At 32.0% G+C, this 17,838-nt stretch overlaps 1 protein-coding gene and 1 non-coding gene across 2 annotated transcripts in view; both read left to right on the plus strand.

Annotated features, from left to right (window-relative positions):
- NRK (Nik related kinase) overlaps positions 1-17,838 on the plus strand; it is a 181,313-nt gene that overhangs the window by 105,661 nt on the left and 57,814 nt on the right. The window contains 7 exon segments of the mRNA XM_049766937.1: positions 2,213-2,291; positions 3,614-3,789; positions 5,639-5,702; positions 6,053-7,238; positions 9,904-10,008; positions 13,900-13,970; positions 16,174-16,265. Coding sequence (XP_049622894.1) covers positions 2,213-2,291; positions 3,614-3,789; positions 5,639-5,702; positions 6,053-7,238; positions 9,904-10,008; positions 13,900-13,970; positions 16,174-16,265 — 1,773 coding nt within the window.
- LOC125999724 (small Cajal body-specific RNA 24) lies at positions 16,761-16,891 on the plus strand. The gene has a single exon (XR_007492201.1). It is a non-coding gene; the product is annotated as a small Cajal body-specific RNA 24 (non-coding RNA).

Genomic DNA, 17,838 nt, shown 5'->3' on the forward strand with positions numbered 1-17,838 from the left:
TTTGATCTCTGCCATCCCATATGGTCCCCGTGAGCCTGCCAGGAGCAATTTCTGAGCACAGAGCCAGGAATAACCCCTGAGTGCCACTAGGTGTGGTCCAAAAACAAAACAAAAAAAGAAAAGAAAAAGAAAAAGAAAGAATATCTATGTTGTTTGATTCTAGTTTGATGACCCCAGCATTTTAGGGGTGCTATTGATTAAAGAATTGTCTTCCAACCTTTCTCTCTGAGTCTCTGCTTGTTAAACTGTTCAACTGTGTTTCTTATATGCAGTATATTTTGCCATTTGGTTAGGGTCTATTTTGTTTGGTACTCTTTTGCACCTTGGATTTGTACAGCAGCTTCTTTCCAGAAATTGGAGAAATTCTCTGCTATTATTTATCTCAGTACTTGTTTGTCCCCTTTCCCTTTTTCCCCCCTCTAGTATTCCTATAATATGGAGATTATTTATCTTGTTTTTGTTCCTAAGTATCTTACATTTTCTTCCATCATTTTGTCTCTCCTTTTTCTTGTGGGTTCTTAATCAATGCTGGATTGTAATTTTTCTTCAAGTTCGTTTATACAATCTCCAAGTTCGTAATTCTGCTACAATGGCTTGCTTACATATTCCTTACTTTCTTCAATACCATTTGTATGGATTCTCAGATGAAATACTGTTCACTAATCGATACCTATATATCTGAAACAAAACCTTGACTTCGGAATAGTTGCCCTTATAGAACTCTAGTATCTCACCCTAGGAAGATTCTCTTCTTTTTATTCATTAATTGCTTATTAGGCACGGTAGTATTTTGGAGAAGTATCTTGAATAAGCAAAGATGACCCTAAACGACATTAATATAAAAATGTCCTCAGCTGAATATAATATTAAATGGTCTTCACTGTAATGTTAAAGGAAGTTTCCACTATAGCTCTCCATTGGAGACATTTTTAATATTAGCTTTCTTTAAATATGGAAGGAAATTAGAGAAGTGAAAAACATATTTATGTATTTATTTTCAAAGCCCATAATACCAATACAATGACAAATGTTTATATAGTGTGATTTGGAATAGAATTTTCTTGGCATAGATGCATGTCTGAAAAAGTGAATGAAAGTTTAGGGGATGATACCTTACCAGGTCAATCAGGCTTCAATCTAGGATCCCATATGATCTCCTGAGCCAATCAGGCATGATCCCTAAATTAAGAGTCAGCAGTGATCCTTGAGGACAGTAGTGTGTGGCCTAACAACCCCCCCCAATGAGAGAATAAAATTTAGTTATTTGACAAGATTAAACTATTAGAGTTAACATATTAGAATATTAAAGAATTAAAGTTAATTATATTTTCTACATTATGCCAGACTTTCCTACAAGTAGATTGTCATTTAATCCTAATAGTAATTTTGAAAGCAATAAAATATTTTCCTATTTTTATATGTAGAAGATGAGATATAGTCACAAAGATTTGAATTTGTACAATATTACTCTGTAGAAGATGTATTCTTAATAGGTATTTGTCTTTACTTGGAAATCTCAACTTCCAAAAAAATTCTTCTCAATATCAGAAAAATATAACACAAAAACAAGTAAGAGTGCTAAGAAGAGTAGTATTTTTCTCTATATTTTTTGCTTTTCTAGATAAAAATCTTTTTTTTTTTGATTTTTGGGCCACATCCAGCGATGCTCAGGGGTTACTCCTGGATGTCTGCTCAGAACTAGCTCCTGGCAGGCACGGGGGACCATATGGGACACCGAGATTCGAACCAACCACTTTTGGTCCTGGATCGGTTGCTTGCAAGGCAAATGCTGCTGTGCTATCTCTCCGGGCCCTAGATAAAAATCTTAAATAACATTTCAATACTTTTTTTTTTCGTTTTGGAGGCTCAACAGTACTTGAGGTAGGACACACCTGACTCCTTGTTTAGGAATTACTTCTTGTGATGCTTGATGAACTGGGACCATGTCATGTTAGATTTCAATGACTGTTTGCTTGCAAACTATGCATTTAAATTCCTCAAGCTCAATGTAATTATTGTATCCAGTAAAATGGATTTGTTATACTTATTCAATTCTCCCTTTTGGTTAATATTAGATATTTGTATTCTTTTGCTTCTATTTAATTCTGTGTCTATTGAACATGAAGTAAAAGATCAGAAAAGCCCCTATACAATGTAAGATGTGATTTAAAATTATCTTTCTCCTCTATTCTAAACCTATTTCCTTTTGCAGCTCTCTGTAACCTTCAACCCTTGGAAGCCCTTTTCGTGATCTTGCGAGAATCTGCTCCCAAAGTCAAATCCAGTGGATGGTAATAAAGAATATCTAAACCTCCTAAATATAATAACCTGACATTTTATTGTAGTAATAGAGTTTTAATTTATTTGGCTAGTCCTGCTTTTGAGTATCCTTTTTGAACAATATTTCCAGAAAGAAATCAAAAGTTCTATGTAACTGAATTTATTAAAATCTACTAAATAAACATAATAAAAATCTCTACATTGGGGACCGGAGAGATAGCACAACAGTAAGGCATTTGCCTTGCACAAAGCCAATTCTGGGTGGACAGTGGTTCTAATCCTGGCATCCCATGTGGTCCCCAGTGCCTGCCAGGAGTGATTTCTGAGCACAGAGCCAGGTGTATCCCCTGAGTGCTACAGGGTGTGAGCCCCCCCCAAAAAAAACCTCTCCATTGTCTTTTATGATATATTACTGTTAGTTAGGTCACTACTATCTTCTGGCACTGTATCTTTAAGATTGAGATGGAAGAATTGCCAGGGTTAATTGGCCCATTTTTATGGAGTAGTGTTAGGGACATATTCTCTATCTAGGTCTTGTTTGTAGAACTATTTTCTTAGTAATGGTATGGATCAAATGAAACAATTTTTATGTCTCTCAGCATAGCTAGATGGATAGTCAGTAGTTGTCATATGGAGCTCAGTTTTCTGATATATTAAACACTTAGTACAGAGGACTTGTTCCTTCTGGGTCCTGTAGGCCAAACATTTTTGGGAGCCCTTTTTCTCTAAAGCTCACTGGTACCATACTGTAGCATACTGCGTAATCTTAAATTTACTATGTTTTCTGGTAGAAATCACTATTTGATTAGTGACATTTCTCCTAATGATCTAATTTAGCTAAACAATTTGAGACTTTCTGAGTGCACATATTTTTTTAGGCCATAGTGTATTAATTATTTCTGGTACTATTAACAACTTTTTGTGGCATTTATATCTATACTTTTGTAGCACAACACACAGAATCCCATGAAATGTTGAGATGTCAGAGAATGACCTTTTAAGGCTGACTATAGTGGTCAGACTTACTTAATTTTTAACATAAATTACTTAATTGCTATCTCTACTACTTGATGTTTATTTACCATATACTTCTTCCTGATATAACTGAATCTCCCATTATTTGGTTAGAAAATGTCATTGACTAGTCTGTCCTGAAGTTTGATTGGGGTTGCTTGCATGATTTATATTGTAAAATTGCAATAAATTGACAATTTGAAAGGTAGTTTTATCTAGAAACAACTACCCAAAACTATGATCTTGAGAGAAGCATACAGATGGGAGTGGGGAAAAATGTGGTAAGCCTAAAAACATTTTTATCTTTTAACTTTTTTAGGTCTCGCAAATTCCACAATTTCATGGAAAAGTGCATGATAAAAAATTTCCTATTTCGTCCTACATCTGCAAGCATGCTTCGTCATCCATTTGTTCAAAATATAAAAAATGAAGGACAAGTTGTTGAGTCATTAAAGAAGCATCTTACTGGAATTATTAAAAATAGACAGAAAAAAGGTAAAATATATGAATTTGAATATTCAAATGACAACAGAATTTAATTTTTAAGAAAGCAACAGCTGTTTAGTCACAAATTAGTAGAAAATAAAAACTTCTGAGGTATCTATACTGATTTTCTGCTAAGAATTGTGGCAAATTTATTTATTCACTATCAGACATTTATGTATATATTCATATGTTAGAATTTAAATTATTTCTAGTTATACACATCAAGTTTTCATATTTACAAAGCAGCGAAAATCCTAAAGAATTTGTACATACAGATTTTAAGAAAAATTCATACCAGAATAAATTACATAAATTAAACAAAAAGGCTTTTTAGCTGATATTTTAATAAACCCCAATGAGTTTGACACATTTTCTTACTAACTTCATCATTGTCCTTAAGTATTCCTTTGCACCATACACAATATATATATATTAATGTATATATTAAGTATTCCTTTGCACCATACACAATATATGTATATATATTAATGTCATAAAGCACAAGATGAATTTTTAGAAAATTATAGGAAAATACTCAGGGTGATTTAATGTTTTAGTAATACACTTTCACATTTAATTTGGAGAACCATAGTCAGAATGAGAGTGACCATGGAGAAGGAGACACCTGTAAGACCAGGCAGATAAAGATTGTAGGATTAACTGGATGGACCTTCTTTCATCTTCATGAAAATATACTTATTCTGTTTAGGAGTGAGAAGCAGTAGAAATTATTTATTTTATCAAGATAAACTATTCAACTTTTCTGGTTCTTTTGTATTACCAAGGCTAGACAGTCACAAATTGGACTAAGAATATAACACATCTAATTTGTTCATTTATAGAATTATATAATTTTTCGAATGTTAATGGCTGGAAATTTTATATTTATGTAATGTTACACATAAACGATGTAAGTGTAGATGTCCTAAATAATTTGTTTTAGAACATTCAAATGTAAATTAAACATATGGTTCTATATTCCAATACTGAATAAACACTAAAAGGAATGAAGGCACATTTTTAGGACCTTTAATATAAATCCCAGAAGTTAAGTAAAAAAAAATGTTGGTTCTCATTTCAAAGATTCGAACCCCAAAGAGAGGTGTGAGTCCAAGTCATAGAATCCATATATCGAGAGCACACACCTTTTAAGCAGTGATTACCTTAAATCACTAACTTTAAATCAACTAGTTTCTGTCATTACTTTCTATTTGCCGTTTTCATATTTAATTCTTCAGAATTGTAGTAATAAACTCTCTAAATTTTCTTTGTACAGCTAAAAATTTATATAGAACTTATTTTTATTTTATTTTATTTTATTTTTTTGTTTTTTTTGGGGGGACCACACCCGTTTGATGCTCAGGGGTAACTCCTGGCTAAGGGCTCAGAAATTGCCCCTGGCTTGGGGGGACCATATGGGACGCTGGGGGATCGAATCGCAGTCCTTCCTTGGCTAGCGCTTGTAAGGCAGACACCTTACCTCTAGCGCCACCTCGCCGGCCCCAGAATTTATATAAAACCATATATATAGATAAATGTAAAATCACCCCACGCACTGCACCGTATCTCCAAACCCAGGGGAACAAGTCTGAATCAGGGTCGCAAATGAAACAATACAAACCAGGCTGAGGGTGAAACACATACAGTCTGGCAATCTTCTACCTTGTATCTCACCACTCAGTCTGCCAGAACTGTCGTTGTTTAGAGTACAGAGACCATCCCTGTGATCTGAAAGGTTCCTTTTTTCTGTCATTGTAAATTCTTCCAATATCTTGAGCATTAAAAGGTACAAATTGTCTGAGGTGTTTTACCTTAATCTCTGCTAATGACTTTGTTTTTTGTTGTTGCTCATAAATAGGAACACCTCTGATCTTTGAAAGAGAAGAAGCTATTAAAGAACAGTACACTATGAGAAGATTCAGGTGAGATAGACAAATTAAACATATCATTTTATTTATCAATTCACATAAAGCAAATGGTTCTATACTATTAAGAAATTTTGTTAAGAATTTTGTTAAGAAATCCTTGATTATTTCAATAAATAATAGTTCTGTTTTCAGTTGAATAGTAGTTAGCAAATATAATATACAAATATTGCATGCAAAATATATACAAATAACAAATATTATATATTGTATATTATACTTCAAGAGATGTATACTGAAATATATTTTTGTGTGGTATATTTATTTAAAAATAAAAATAGTTTCCATTCATAGCTTCACCCCACTGAAAAGTATGACATGACAATTACATATATGTTTATGTTTAGAGGACCTTCTTGTACCCATGAACTTCTGAGACTTCCAACCAGCAGCCAATGCAGACCACTTAGAGTCCTGCATGGAGAGCCCTCTCAGCCGAGGTGGTTACCTGATGGAGATGAACCACAGGTTCAGGCACTTCAGCATCTACAGGGAGCAGCCAGGATGTTCATGCCACTAAAGTCTCATAACATTGCACCTAAATCTCTACTGGGGAAAGCTCATACACCTCAGCAACTACATGGACCTGCAGCTCAGGTGCTCAGACCACTGCAGTCACAGATGAAAGCTAAGACATCTAGGCCGATGCAGCCTAGGGCACCTCCACGTCTACAGAGGACAGCCAAGATGCTCATGCCACTACAGGCTCCGTTTAAGATACCTAGGACTCTTCATGTACAGCTCCAGGTATCCAAAGAACAGCTCCAGGTATGCAAAGAACAGCAAGTTCAGGGCCAGGCACAGACATCAGATAAACCACAGGATCTGAATCAAGTACCAGAAGAATTTCAGGGGCAAGATCAGGTACCTGACCAACAACAAAGGCAAGGGCGAGAACCTGAACAAAAGCAGATGTATATACAGTTAAGTAAACAGCAGATGGAACCAAACAAGGTACCTGAACAATCAGAAGTACAGACACTGACTTCTGAACTTTTCCAGTCAGATTTAGAAGCAGAGAAATCTGAGTCCTTAAGAGTTCATGCCCAGGTATTTCTGCCTCTACTGTCACAGAACCACAATGTGCTCTTACCAGTACATTTGGACACTCAGGTGCTAATTCCAGTAGAGGAACAAACTGAAGGTTCATCTCATGCTCAAGACTGGGCAATAGAACCCCCAGAGGCAGTTGGTCCAGTTCAAGCATTGGTAGAAGCAATATCAAGAGATATACTTCAAACACCAAACTCAAATAATACAAAGTCATTTGGTCCACTACAAACCCTGATGGCGAATCTGTCATCAAATATGATTTACTCTCATCCAGAACAGGCACAGAAGAAAAAATCAAAAATATTTAGTCTAAAACAAGCCTTGACAAAAAAGTTATCATCAAAATGGTTCCAGGAAAAGTTAACACAGAAATTTGAAGATTTTGAATTGTCAGACTTAGAAGTCCAAAGACAAAAGAGCCAGCACAGATGGGAGGATATCTTTACTCAACATGAGGAAGAATTGAGACAAGTTGTAAATGTAAGAATTTTATGTTAATTTTTACTGACTCAAGTACAAATAAATATACTAGCAAATTGTCATGATTTCTGTTGTAAAATCAATTGCAAAAAGTTTTATTTGTGTTAAAAAGATGATAATTTTATTTATATTTCAAATAATTTACCCCCAAATTTCTAAAGAACTGAGACAAAATTTAAGAAAAAAAATTGCAGGGTTGGAGTGATAGCACAGCAGGTAAGGCATTGCCTTGCATGCGACTGACTCAGGTTTAAGCTCTGGCATCCTATAATGTCCCATGAGCCTGCCATGAGTAATTTCTGAATGCAGATCCAGGAGTAAATCCTGAGCACTGCTGTGTGTGGCTCAAAAACAAAAACAAAAAAAAATTTGCTTAAGTGATCCAGAAGTGACATATCTCTAGAGAAAAATCACTTTAGTTATTAGTTTTTTAATTTTTATACCAAAAACTAATATAGATATGTTATATATTTAAATTAATATTCTTAATCTTTAAATTTCTTTTATAATTAAAATTTTAGTATGATTTTAAAAACACCTAATTAATCTTTTCTTATGACTTCAACTCAGTTTCTTTGATAACTTTTCCCATAAAATATTTATTTGTACTAGTTAAGAGAAATATAATGTATAACTTTATTTTGATGTCTCTCAATAATTTATATCCATTTTACATAATATAACTGTATAGAACATTACAAAAAAGAGTGCATATCCTCTTGAAATGTAAAACACCATATATTAACCTCGATAAAATTTTGGACTAAATAAGAAAACTTAATTCTTTAAAATTTTCTAATTGGTTGTAATGTGAATGAAGTTGATTGATTCAATCTGATAAATTTAATTTGACAATGAAAATTGTGTGGGTTTTACAATCAAATTAATGTAGTCAGAAAATTAAAAACAATTTTCCTATTCACAGCATTTATTTACATAAAGTGAATCATTGTTATTGTGTATTCACATTACTTAGTTTATCTGCCTTGTCCAAGTTAAGCCTATAAAACATGCTATTTGCCTGTTAAACGTTACATGATAGCATAAAAGTTCAAGTGAAGAAGGAATCTAAAGAGAAATGCATATGTAGGCCATAGAAGTTAAATGGGAAAAGATAATAAAAAGAAACTAAAAATGGAGAAAATAAAAGAACCCCAAATTGTGAGGAATAGTATATAATGGCGTTATTTGCCTGAAACTGATGCATCTGAAGTACTAATTACTATTGTAAAATCAAACTACACCCCATATTTCCAACTCTAGATGAAAGGGTCTGAGACAGGGTCATGCATGAAGTAATCCAAAGAATGCTGAGGGTGAAACATGTGGTCTGGCAATCTTCAATCTCATATCAAGGGCAAACTGCCTGCCAGAACTGTGGTTTTTATTGAGTACAGAGAGCACTCCCAGGTAGGGGTATATGGACTATCCTGAGCTATTCACACCGAGTTTTACATTTAAGATTATCTCTTTTTTGGAGTAAAACCAAGGTGTAAACAAACAGATACAAAGGAACCAGGGATGATCTTTGTTTTGGGTAAAACAAGGTATAATCTAACATAACATCTACTAAAAACCCACATAACAATTAGGCCTAATGGAAAAAGTTAACTTTAGGAAAACTTAAGTTTTTACAGTATCTCCACCCAATGCATTATTAGTAGATAAACACATATTTGTCAATTGATATTTTAAATTTAAGTGTGTAAAGCCACTTAAAATGGAAGAAGTCAAAGTAGTAGTCACCAATTCTATTATCTAATTATCTTGTGTAAGCATTCATTTCTTTATGTGCAACCAGTATAACAACAGAGAGATAAAATTATTGATATTGTAGTAAAAGTCATAGGTCTTTTGAAAGACAATTTATTAAAATTTAAAGATGGTTTTGTTTCAAGTCACTGGAAGAAAGATTATTGCCATTACTCTTTTAATATTGTTGATTTATACAGATTTTATATTAAAATATTGTTAATTTTGCAAGTGGTCAATACTGTTGATGTAATTAAATTTCATAACAATATTGTCACCATGTATTAAATTTAATGTTGATCATAAGACCTTTATAAAGTGTGAAAATACTAATGGATTATGTTAACATTAAAGAAGCTCTCCAAATACATGGTACTTTATTGTGATTGTACTTTTGGGAATTCTATAGAGTTGATTTAATAAATAATAACAATTATTAAATAAATAATTTAATAAATAAATGAATATCAACAAATAAATATTGTTGATTGGCTTAAACTTAAATAATCCTATACATTTAGGACTCAATTTGAGAGAAATATTAAGAGAGCTTGAATTAAATTGGGGATGACATTTTAGAGCTGTAGCAGTTTATTAAGATGTAAAAATCTCTGGTTATGAGTTAATTAATGATTATCACAAAAATTATTAACATATAGGTGAGCACTAGGAAATCAATCAATCCCATGACAATATATGGGGATATTTATGTGTACATGGCTTTATTTAGAGAATATATAGCATTTCTTGGATTCGAAAAGTGATCCAGAAATCAAAACTTATTAGGAAATACTTGTTTAATCTAATTTTACCCCTTGAAAATTATTTAATTGTATCTTGGAAAAATGTAATCTCAACACCTAAAAATTAAATTTCAAAAATGAAAATATTTAATTTACTTTCTGCTTCAAAGGAAAAAAATGAATCATCAGACAATAATGAAGCATTTCATTCAGTTCAGACTGAAGTCCAAATAGAATCTTTGCAACCAAATGTTCCAAACTCTAAAGGAAATGAGGTAAGTTTCTCACTATAAATTCCTATCATACACATAAGTGACAAAAAATTGGATATTGTTTTGTATGGGATCTACTTATGCTTAAATATTGAATAGCCAATAAAATGTTGATTTACCTGAATTTTTCCATTCATCTGTTAGAAACTAAAATTTTAATATTGATTTTAAAATAATAAAAAACTAGTATGTATTAGTATAATAATACAATTTTAATAAAATGTAACTTTCATTAAAATGGAAAAGAAATGGAATATTACTTATAGATTTTTGAAATAGCCAAACATCTTTATGTATTACATATAGATCTTTGTATATATAGTATTTATAGATTTTTAGAAACTTTTTATTATTTTTATTGAGATCAGTGTGAATTACAAGTATTTCAGAGTTATAATTTAGGTACATAGTGAGAATAAATTAGGGCAATAATGCAAATTGCTGTAATATGGATGGAACAGAAGATACTTTAAATGAAATAAGCTAGAAGGATAAATTCAAAATGATATCACTTATATGTGGTATTTAGAATAACTGCATAAAGAAATTTAATGGTTTAAATGTGGGTTGTGGAGGACACTCTAGGCCTCAGAGTATACTGAGGAGAAAGAAATACTTTGAGTGGATGAGGAGACACACAAACATGGAAAGATGGGGACAGGGGCCAAGGAGTTTCTGGTGCATTGTTGCAGTTAAAAAAGGACAGAACTAAATATCCAATTCAGAGTCAAAAACAATGAAATTATGAGACCCAAACTTTTACAACCAAAATTTTAAAAACCCTGTTATGTTGGTAGGATAGAGGGGAACTGGTTATGGCATGAATTGGACTTAGGAAACATTGGTGAAAGGAGATCGAAAATGTTGGTGGGATTGGTCTTGAAATTTTGTATGTCTGAATCCCAACTCTGAATAATATTGTAAATCACAGTGATTTAAATAAAAGATTAAAATTGCACAGAACCTTAGGGCCAGATAGAGTATACCTGTTCAAGAGTCACATAACTTGAGTTTGACTTGGCATACATTAGGTGAAACAAAAATATTGCCCATACAAATTAGTATATAATCTTGTGCCAGTTTGCTCTTATCTGTTTCTCAATAATCTGTCATTGGATTTAATTTTTATTACGTCTAAGTTATTTAATATGATGTTTATTTTTTCACATAACTACATTAATCAGTACAGTTTCAGTGTCCATGTTGTCATTCGATTTTATGCATCAGTATTGATAGCTATTAGCACACAGAATTCCTAATCACTAATTAATAATTTCAATACCTGTTTGGGCAAGGTAGTATTACCATATACAGAATTTATAACAGTTAGACATCTAAATTTTTTTGGCTATTAAGGAGTAACTAACTATATGAGTGTAGACATATTTATCAATACTTGTTTCATAGTTGCTCAGGAGTGTCATTATTTTAACCACATATAGACCCTCAGATCATTATATTTTAAATCAATATATATTCCTTCAAGATATTAATTAGTAACCTGATGTTATGGTTTCAATGATCAAAAAATCTTTACAATCTGTTCCTTCTTGGGTCAGAGAAAGTATAGAAAGTGAGACACTTGCCTTGCAAGAGGCTGATCCAGGTTTGATAACCAGCACTATGTATAGTCCTCTGAGCACAGCCATGGGTGATTCATAAGCATGGAGTAATTGCTGAGGAGAGATTGGTGTGATGCACAAACTAAATAACAATATCTGTTATTTTTTCTCTGAAGTGAATAACAACATTATGAATACAAACCTATAACGAAAGGACTATATTCTACATTATGTTGTTTAAATATGAAGACAATATGTCTTCCTCTCTGCATTTTACATAAATGATTTATACTCAGCAACAATCATTACTTTAGGAAATGACACCTTTTGTGGAAAATATGACAAACTATTTCTAACTGCTTGGGTCATATCACTTGCTTTATAATATAATCAAATATACTTAAATATATTTAAAATATCCTCTCATTTTCCTATCAGATATAGCCAAGTTGTATTAGGTGTTATTATTTCATATTTTCCTTTATTTTTGGCCACACCAAGCAGTGCTTATGGATAACTCCTTGTGATGTGCTCAAGGACCACTCCTGGCAGACATGGGGGACCACCTGGTGTAACAGAGATCCAATCCAGTTTGGTCATGTGTACCCACTGTTCTATCATTCTCTCCAGTTATTTGTATTTCTAACATTGAAATTTTCCCCATTCTAAATAATGTAGCCTTCAATTTACTAGCATCAGAATTATTTATTAGATAATCATTAGCATCATGAATGAGATCTCAATTTGATTAACATGATACCAGCTATCTTGATCAATGTGCAAGAGTCAGTCAGATGCTTCTACTATAGCTTATATATCAGTATATTTAGAAATACTAGAAAATATGAAAATTTAATAGGATTTTAATATTTTCCTCTTAGACTTCAAAAATAACCTTTATATATAATTATATAGATAAGATATTTAACACAGTTAGTACAGATTGTACAAATTGCATTGCGATTTTCACAGCATGTAACCTAACAAATTCCCAATTGCTATAATGTTTGACTGTGTATATAATTTAGCAACTTATCCTCAAATTATGTCTGCAGAAATGGTCTAATTTCTTAAGAGGAGGCCTGCACAGCAGTTGTGTGCTCCAGTCATCGCATGTTTATCAGCTCCAGGCACTGCAGCCAATGCCTGGCAACCCCTCTCAAATTTTTGAACAAAGAAGAGACAGTAGTTAGGTACACCACATTTTACCCAAAACAAAGATCATCCCTGGCTTCTTTGTACCTGTTTGCTTACAACTTGGTTTCACCCAAAACAAGGATTGTTTTATATGTAAACCTGGGCTGGATGGGCTCAGAATAGCCTGAGCTATCTACCCTTACTATGTCCTTACTGACCCATATGGGGTGGTCTCTCTACTCAATAAAAACAGTCTGGCAGGCAGCTTGTGAGAGATGCAAGGTAGAAGATTGCCAGAGTATATGCGTTTCACCCTCAGCCAGATATGGATTATATCATGCATGACCCTGATTCAGACTCATTCACCGGTTGTTGGAACTATGGCATGTGGGGTGATTCTACACAATACTGTTATACTTTTTATGCATAAATTATTCTAACACCAAGACCATTACCAAAAATTCTGATTCTCTTTACAAAACTTAAAATATCAATTAACTTATCATAAAAACTATGAAATTCTGACTGTGACAATATTATAAAACTAGTAAATATAAAAACAGACATTCTTAAAGATAGGATTCTTGGCTATTGATATTTTAATCATATGTATCTGAGCTTTGTTTACTGTAGTTTAACAAGTTGAATGAGTGATTGCTGCAGATTTTTTTTCCTACTTAATTATTTTTTGGGGGATGAGGATGCTGTCAAGAAATCTCTCCTGGAGGGTGTGGGGAGTATGCTTCCAGGAAGAAAAGCCAATGTATTTACATGTATGGCAAACACTCTACCTGTAATATATCTTCTCACCTGACATTATAATTATTTGAAATATTGAAAAAATAATGTTCCCTTTCTAAGATACATATTTCTCAGATATAAAATATTACTGGCTTGTTGGCTTACAAAATTTGACTTTTTAGTAAAATATAAAGATCTCAGAAATTATGATTATACAGTTCAAATCTTATGCAATATATAGTTCATTATATATTCATATACAATGTTTATTCAAATCCATATGCAATATGAAATTATACTTGCGATATATATCATTATATAAATATGCATAAGTAAAATTTATTAATAAAATTAATTTTATAAGATATTTTAAGAAATATTTATAGACCCTTTTTATAAATTCAAAATAATTTATATTTAGAAAACTACTGAAGTAATTCATTATATCTTTAAGGTACAAGGAATATCTGCTGCTGCTGTGCCTTGCAACCAGGATTATGTGCATCGTGTCAAGTTCTCTCCAAAGTATGTCTCTTGAATTTTTCATATAAATCATTCCTCATTTAATTTTTTGACACTAAGTTAAAATTTCAATATTAAGATAATGTCATCAATGATTTAATTCACCCTTATTTAAAGCTTAAACTTCAGTAATTCATTAACTAGTTCTTTCAACATCAGTATTTGTTTGGTCATTAGTTAGTTATCCACATTTTATTAAAGAAACATCAATGGACAGTTTGGAAGCTTTTAGTAATTTATGATAAAATATATGAAATTTCCTAAGTAGCATGTACACTAACTTAAAATATTGTTGTGTAGTATATCACAATTATGCAGTAATATCAAAATATACAGAAAGACATGCATGCATGTAGAGGCAATATAGATTCTCAAAAGCTAGTGATTTTGAAAGTTTAAAATGGCCTGTACAGGCAGAATAGAGAGCACAGTGGTAGGGCATTTGCCTTGCACACAGCTAACACAGAAAAGATGGTGATTTGATTCCAGGGGTCCCATATCATCCCCCAAGCCTGCCAAGAGTAATTTCTGAGCACAGAGCCAGGAGTAAGCCCTTAGTGCCATTAAGGGGGTATAATCCACCCAAAATGACCTGTAGCAAGTGTCCTACCATAGACTGGTCCTCAACTCTATGGGGCAGTTAGTGTAAAGAAGGGTCCACTATGACAACAATAGTTTAAACTTATCACTCTGGACAAAAACTGGGTAGGCAGGAGGAAAACTAGGGACATTGGTGGTGAGAAATGTTCACTGGTGAAGAGTGGCGTAAGCTTTATGACAGTAAGTCAATCATGAACAAGTATATAACCACGGTGCTTAAAGTAGTTATAAAAATAAAATAACTCATAAATATATTAGATAATAATATATTTGATCTCTTTAATGATGTTAATACTCAGTAATTTCCAAAATTTATGTTTCATATTTTCATTGTTATGTTCAATATTTTATAGAAATCCATCGTTAAATATATGTATTTTAAAAATTATAGCCCCTACAGTTACAATTCAGAATAGAGTACTGAGCCAATATTCATTCACTCAGTCATGCGTAAATATTTATTAAGCACTTAGTATAGCCAAGATATAGGTTCACATATTCATTTCTAACTTGCTATTTGAAAAACTCCACATATTAGAAATCTGGGAATACTAAAAATAATATGTAGTGACTTTATCTTTCTCTGTCTCAATGAATGAATTATCAAGGATTTTCTAATCACAAGGGGGAAATATTTATGCTGTATGACTTTTTTGCATCATGAGCTCCTAAAATCTAAAAATGAATATTAATCTTACTGTTTTACCTACCTTGATGAATGTTAAAATATTTTTGCATTTATGGGATTAAATATTTTAAATATAAATATAAATTAATAACGTTAAATAAAACTTGAGTATTTTCTGAAACTTGGAACCATATAATATTTTATCTGTTTTAAGACTACATCAGATAATTTTTTCTAATTTTGAAATTCCAAAACACAAAATTGAGCAGCAGCACAGGTTCATAAATTTTTCAAAATATTCTTTGAATTTAAATAATATGAACTAACAAATCCTCTTTACAGATCCATGTATTTGTTCTTGAAAGAAAATATTTAAATATATGAATTTTAAACATTTTGAGGATGATAATTCTGGCATAATTAACAAAACAATATAAGCTTTTTTTTTTTTTGGTTTTTGGGTCACAACTGGCAGTGCTCAGGGGTTACTCTTGGCTCTATGCTCAGAAATCGCTCCTGGCAGGCTCAGGGAACCATATGGGATGCCACGATTTGAACCACCGACCTTCTGCATGAAAGGCAAACGCCTTACCTCCATGCTATCTTTCCGGCCCCCAATAGTAGCTTTATAATCATGCTACCATGCTTTATAAAATTATGCTTACTACTATTACCCAAGTATATTAATATCTATGTATTAGATTAAAATAAGTTTATAGTAAAATTTAGAAATAAATAAAGCATGCTAAGGACACATGACTATAAGTACACATTTTCATATTTTGGAAAATACTTCTTTAAAAATATAGGTTTGGCTATACACTGGAATTACAAATGCTACTTAAAAATCTTTCATTTTAATATTTACCTATTTATTTTAACTGTTATTTAATTTTGATTATTAAAATGTTATTTAATTTTGGATTACATATTCTGTCTATGAATGTTGTACATGATACATTTTTTCCTTTTTATTAGTATTTATCAGATATCTTTGGAGCAAGTCCAAAAGCCCACTGACATTAGACAAAGGACTTTACAAAATCCTCAAAATTGGCCATCATTATTAGGTGAGTGCAAGCACAACGTTTAAATAATAAAAACACATAGATAAATTTTACCAATTGATAACTAAGTATTAAAAAATCAAGAAATAATTAATTTCAAGAATAACTCAAAAGTGTCAAAAAGGCCAAATAAGCAAGCAAAGGAGATCTTTGGGTTTGACCATGGTGAAGCTTAATTTTTTTTTTCATTTTAAGTAATTTTTTTGAAGTTTCTTTTTTCAGTTGGGTAGTAATGAAGATTTCTAATAGAGATGAGAAACATTTCAGTATTATCAGTTTCTACACTGTATGTGAAAAACATAAGAAGAACAAACCTCTTTAACAGGCTAAAATTTATAGCCACTATTAAGGATATTGTAATGGTATATTTGCTTATATTATTGTATATTATATATTATATTATGACTTATTGGAATAGGTTTTGTTTATTAACTTATTTTACATACATGAAAGTTAATTATACAATATCTCACAAAAATGCCAAAATATTACAAATAATGGATAATGTGTTTTAAAGTGGTTTTTTTCTTATAGTGAAGATATTTGTTTATAAATATCCTGGAGAAATATATTAGTTTTCTGCATACTCTTTGCAAGTAAAGGGGTGCATAGTTTGACTACTGACATTTGAAAAAAAATAACATCGCAAGTTGATACTTTTAATAAAATAAGTGAGAAATAAATAAAATTACATTAAGTAATTTAACATACATAATTATCATCGTGATTCTGGAGTTATATTTAGCATTGCTCAGGACTCACTCCTGGTTCTGTTCTCAAACATTACTCCTGGTGAGCCTACGAACATGGGGTTGTGAATCCATGTATGCCACGTATAAGGAAAAACCTCTGCTTATTGTACTATCTCTCCAGCTCCTCTTCACAAATTTTGTACGAATTATAGATTTGTGAAATATAATATTGGAATAAAATCAATAAAAGATTTGTCGGGCTTCATAAAATTATCACCTTATTTCACTTTATATTAATTTTTACCTTTTCTTTAATATTTTTAAAATGATATCTTTATGCACTTTGATTAAAGACATGATTGTAGTTGGGTTTCATTCATATAAAAAAATCTTCATCTGTGCAACATTCCCATATCCAATGTCTTCAATTTCCCTCCTCCACCCCCTGCCTGTATTCAAGACAGGCATTCTAATTCCCTCACTCATTAACATTGTTATGATAGTTGCCAATCTAGTTATTTCTCTAACTGTACTCGCAACACTTTGTGGTGAGCTTTAGTCATGAGCTGGTCCTTCCAGCCCACATCTCTATTTTTTCTAGGCATTATTACAATAATGTCTTTTATTTTTCTAAAACCCATAGATGAGTGAAACCATTCTGTGTCTATCTCTCTCCCTCTAACTTATTTCACTCAGCATAAGTTCCATGTACATTCATGTTTAGGAAAATTTCTTGACTTCATCTTTTCTGATGGCTGCATAATATTCCAATGTATATATATACCACAGTTTCTTTAGCCATTCATCTGTTGAAGGGCATCTTGGTTGTTTCCAGAGTCTGGCTATTGTAAATAGTGATGCAATAAATATAGGTGTGAGGAAGG

The sequence above is a fragment of the Suncus etruscus genome, chromosome X (assembly GCF_024139225.1).
Source record: "Suncus etruscus isolate mSunEtr1 chromosome X, mSunEtr1.pri.cur, whole genome shotgun sequence".
Taxonomy (NCBI): Eukaryota; Metazoa; Chordata; class Mammalia; order Eulipotyphla; family Soricidae; genus Suncus; species Suncus etruscus.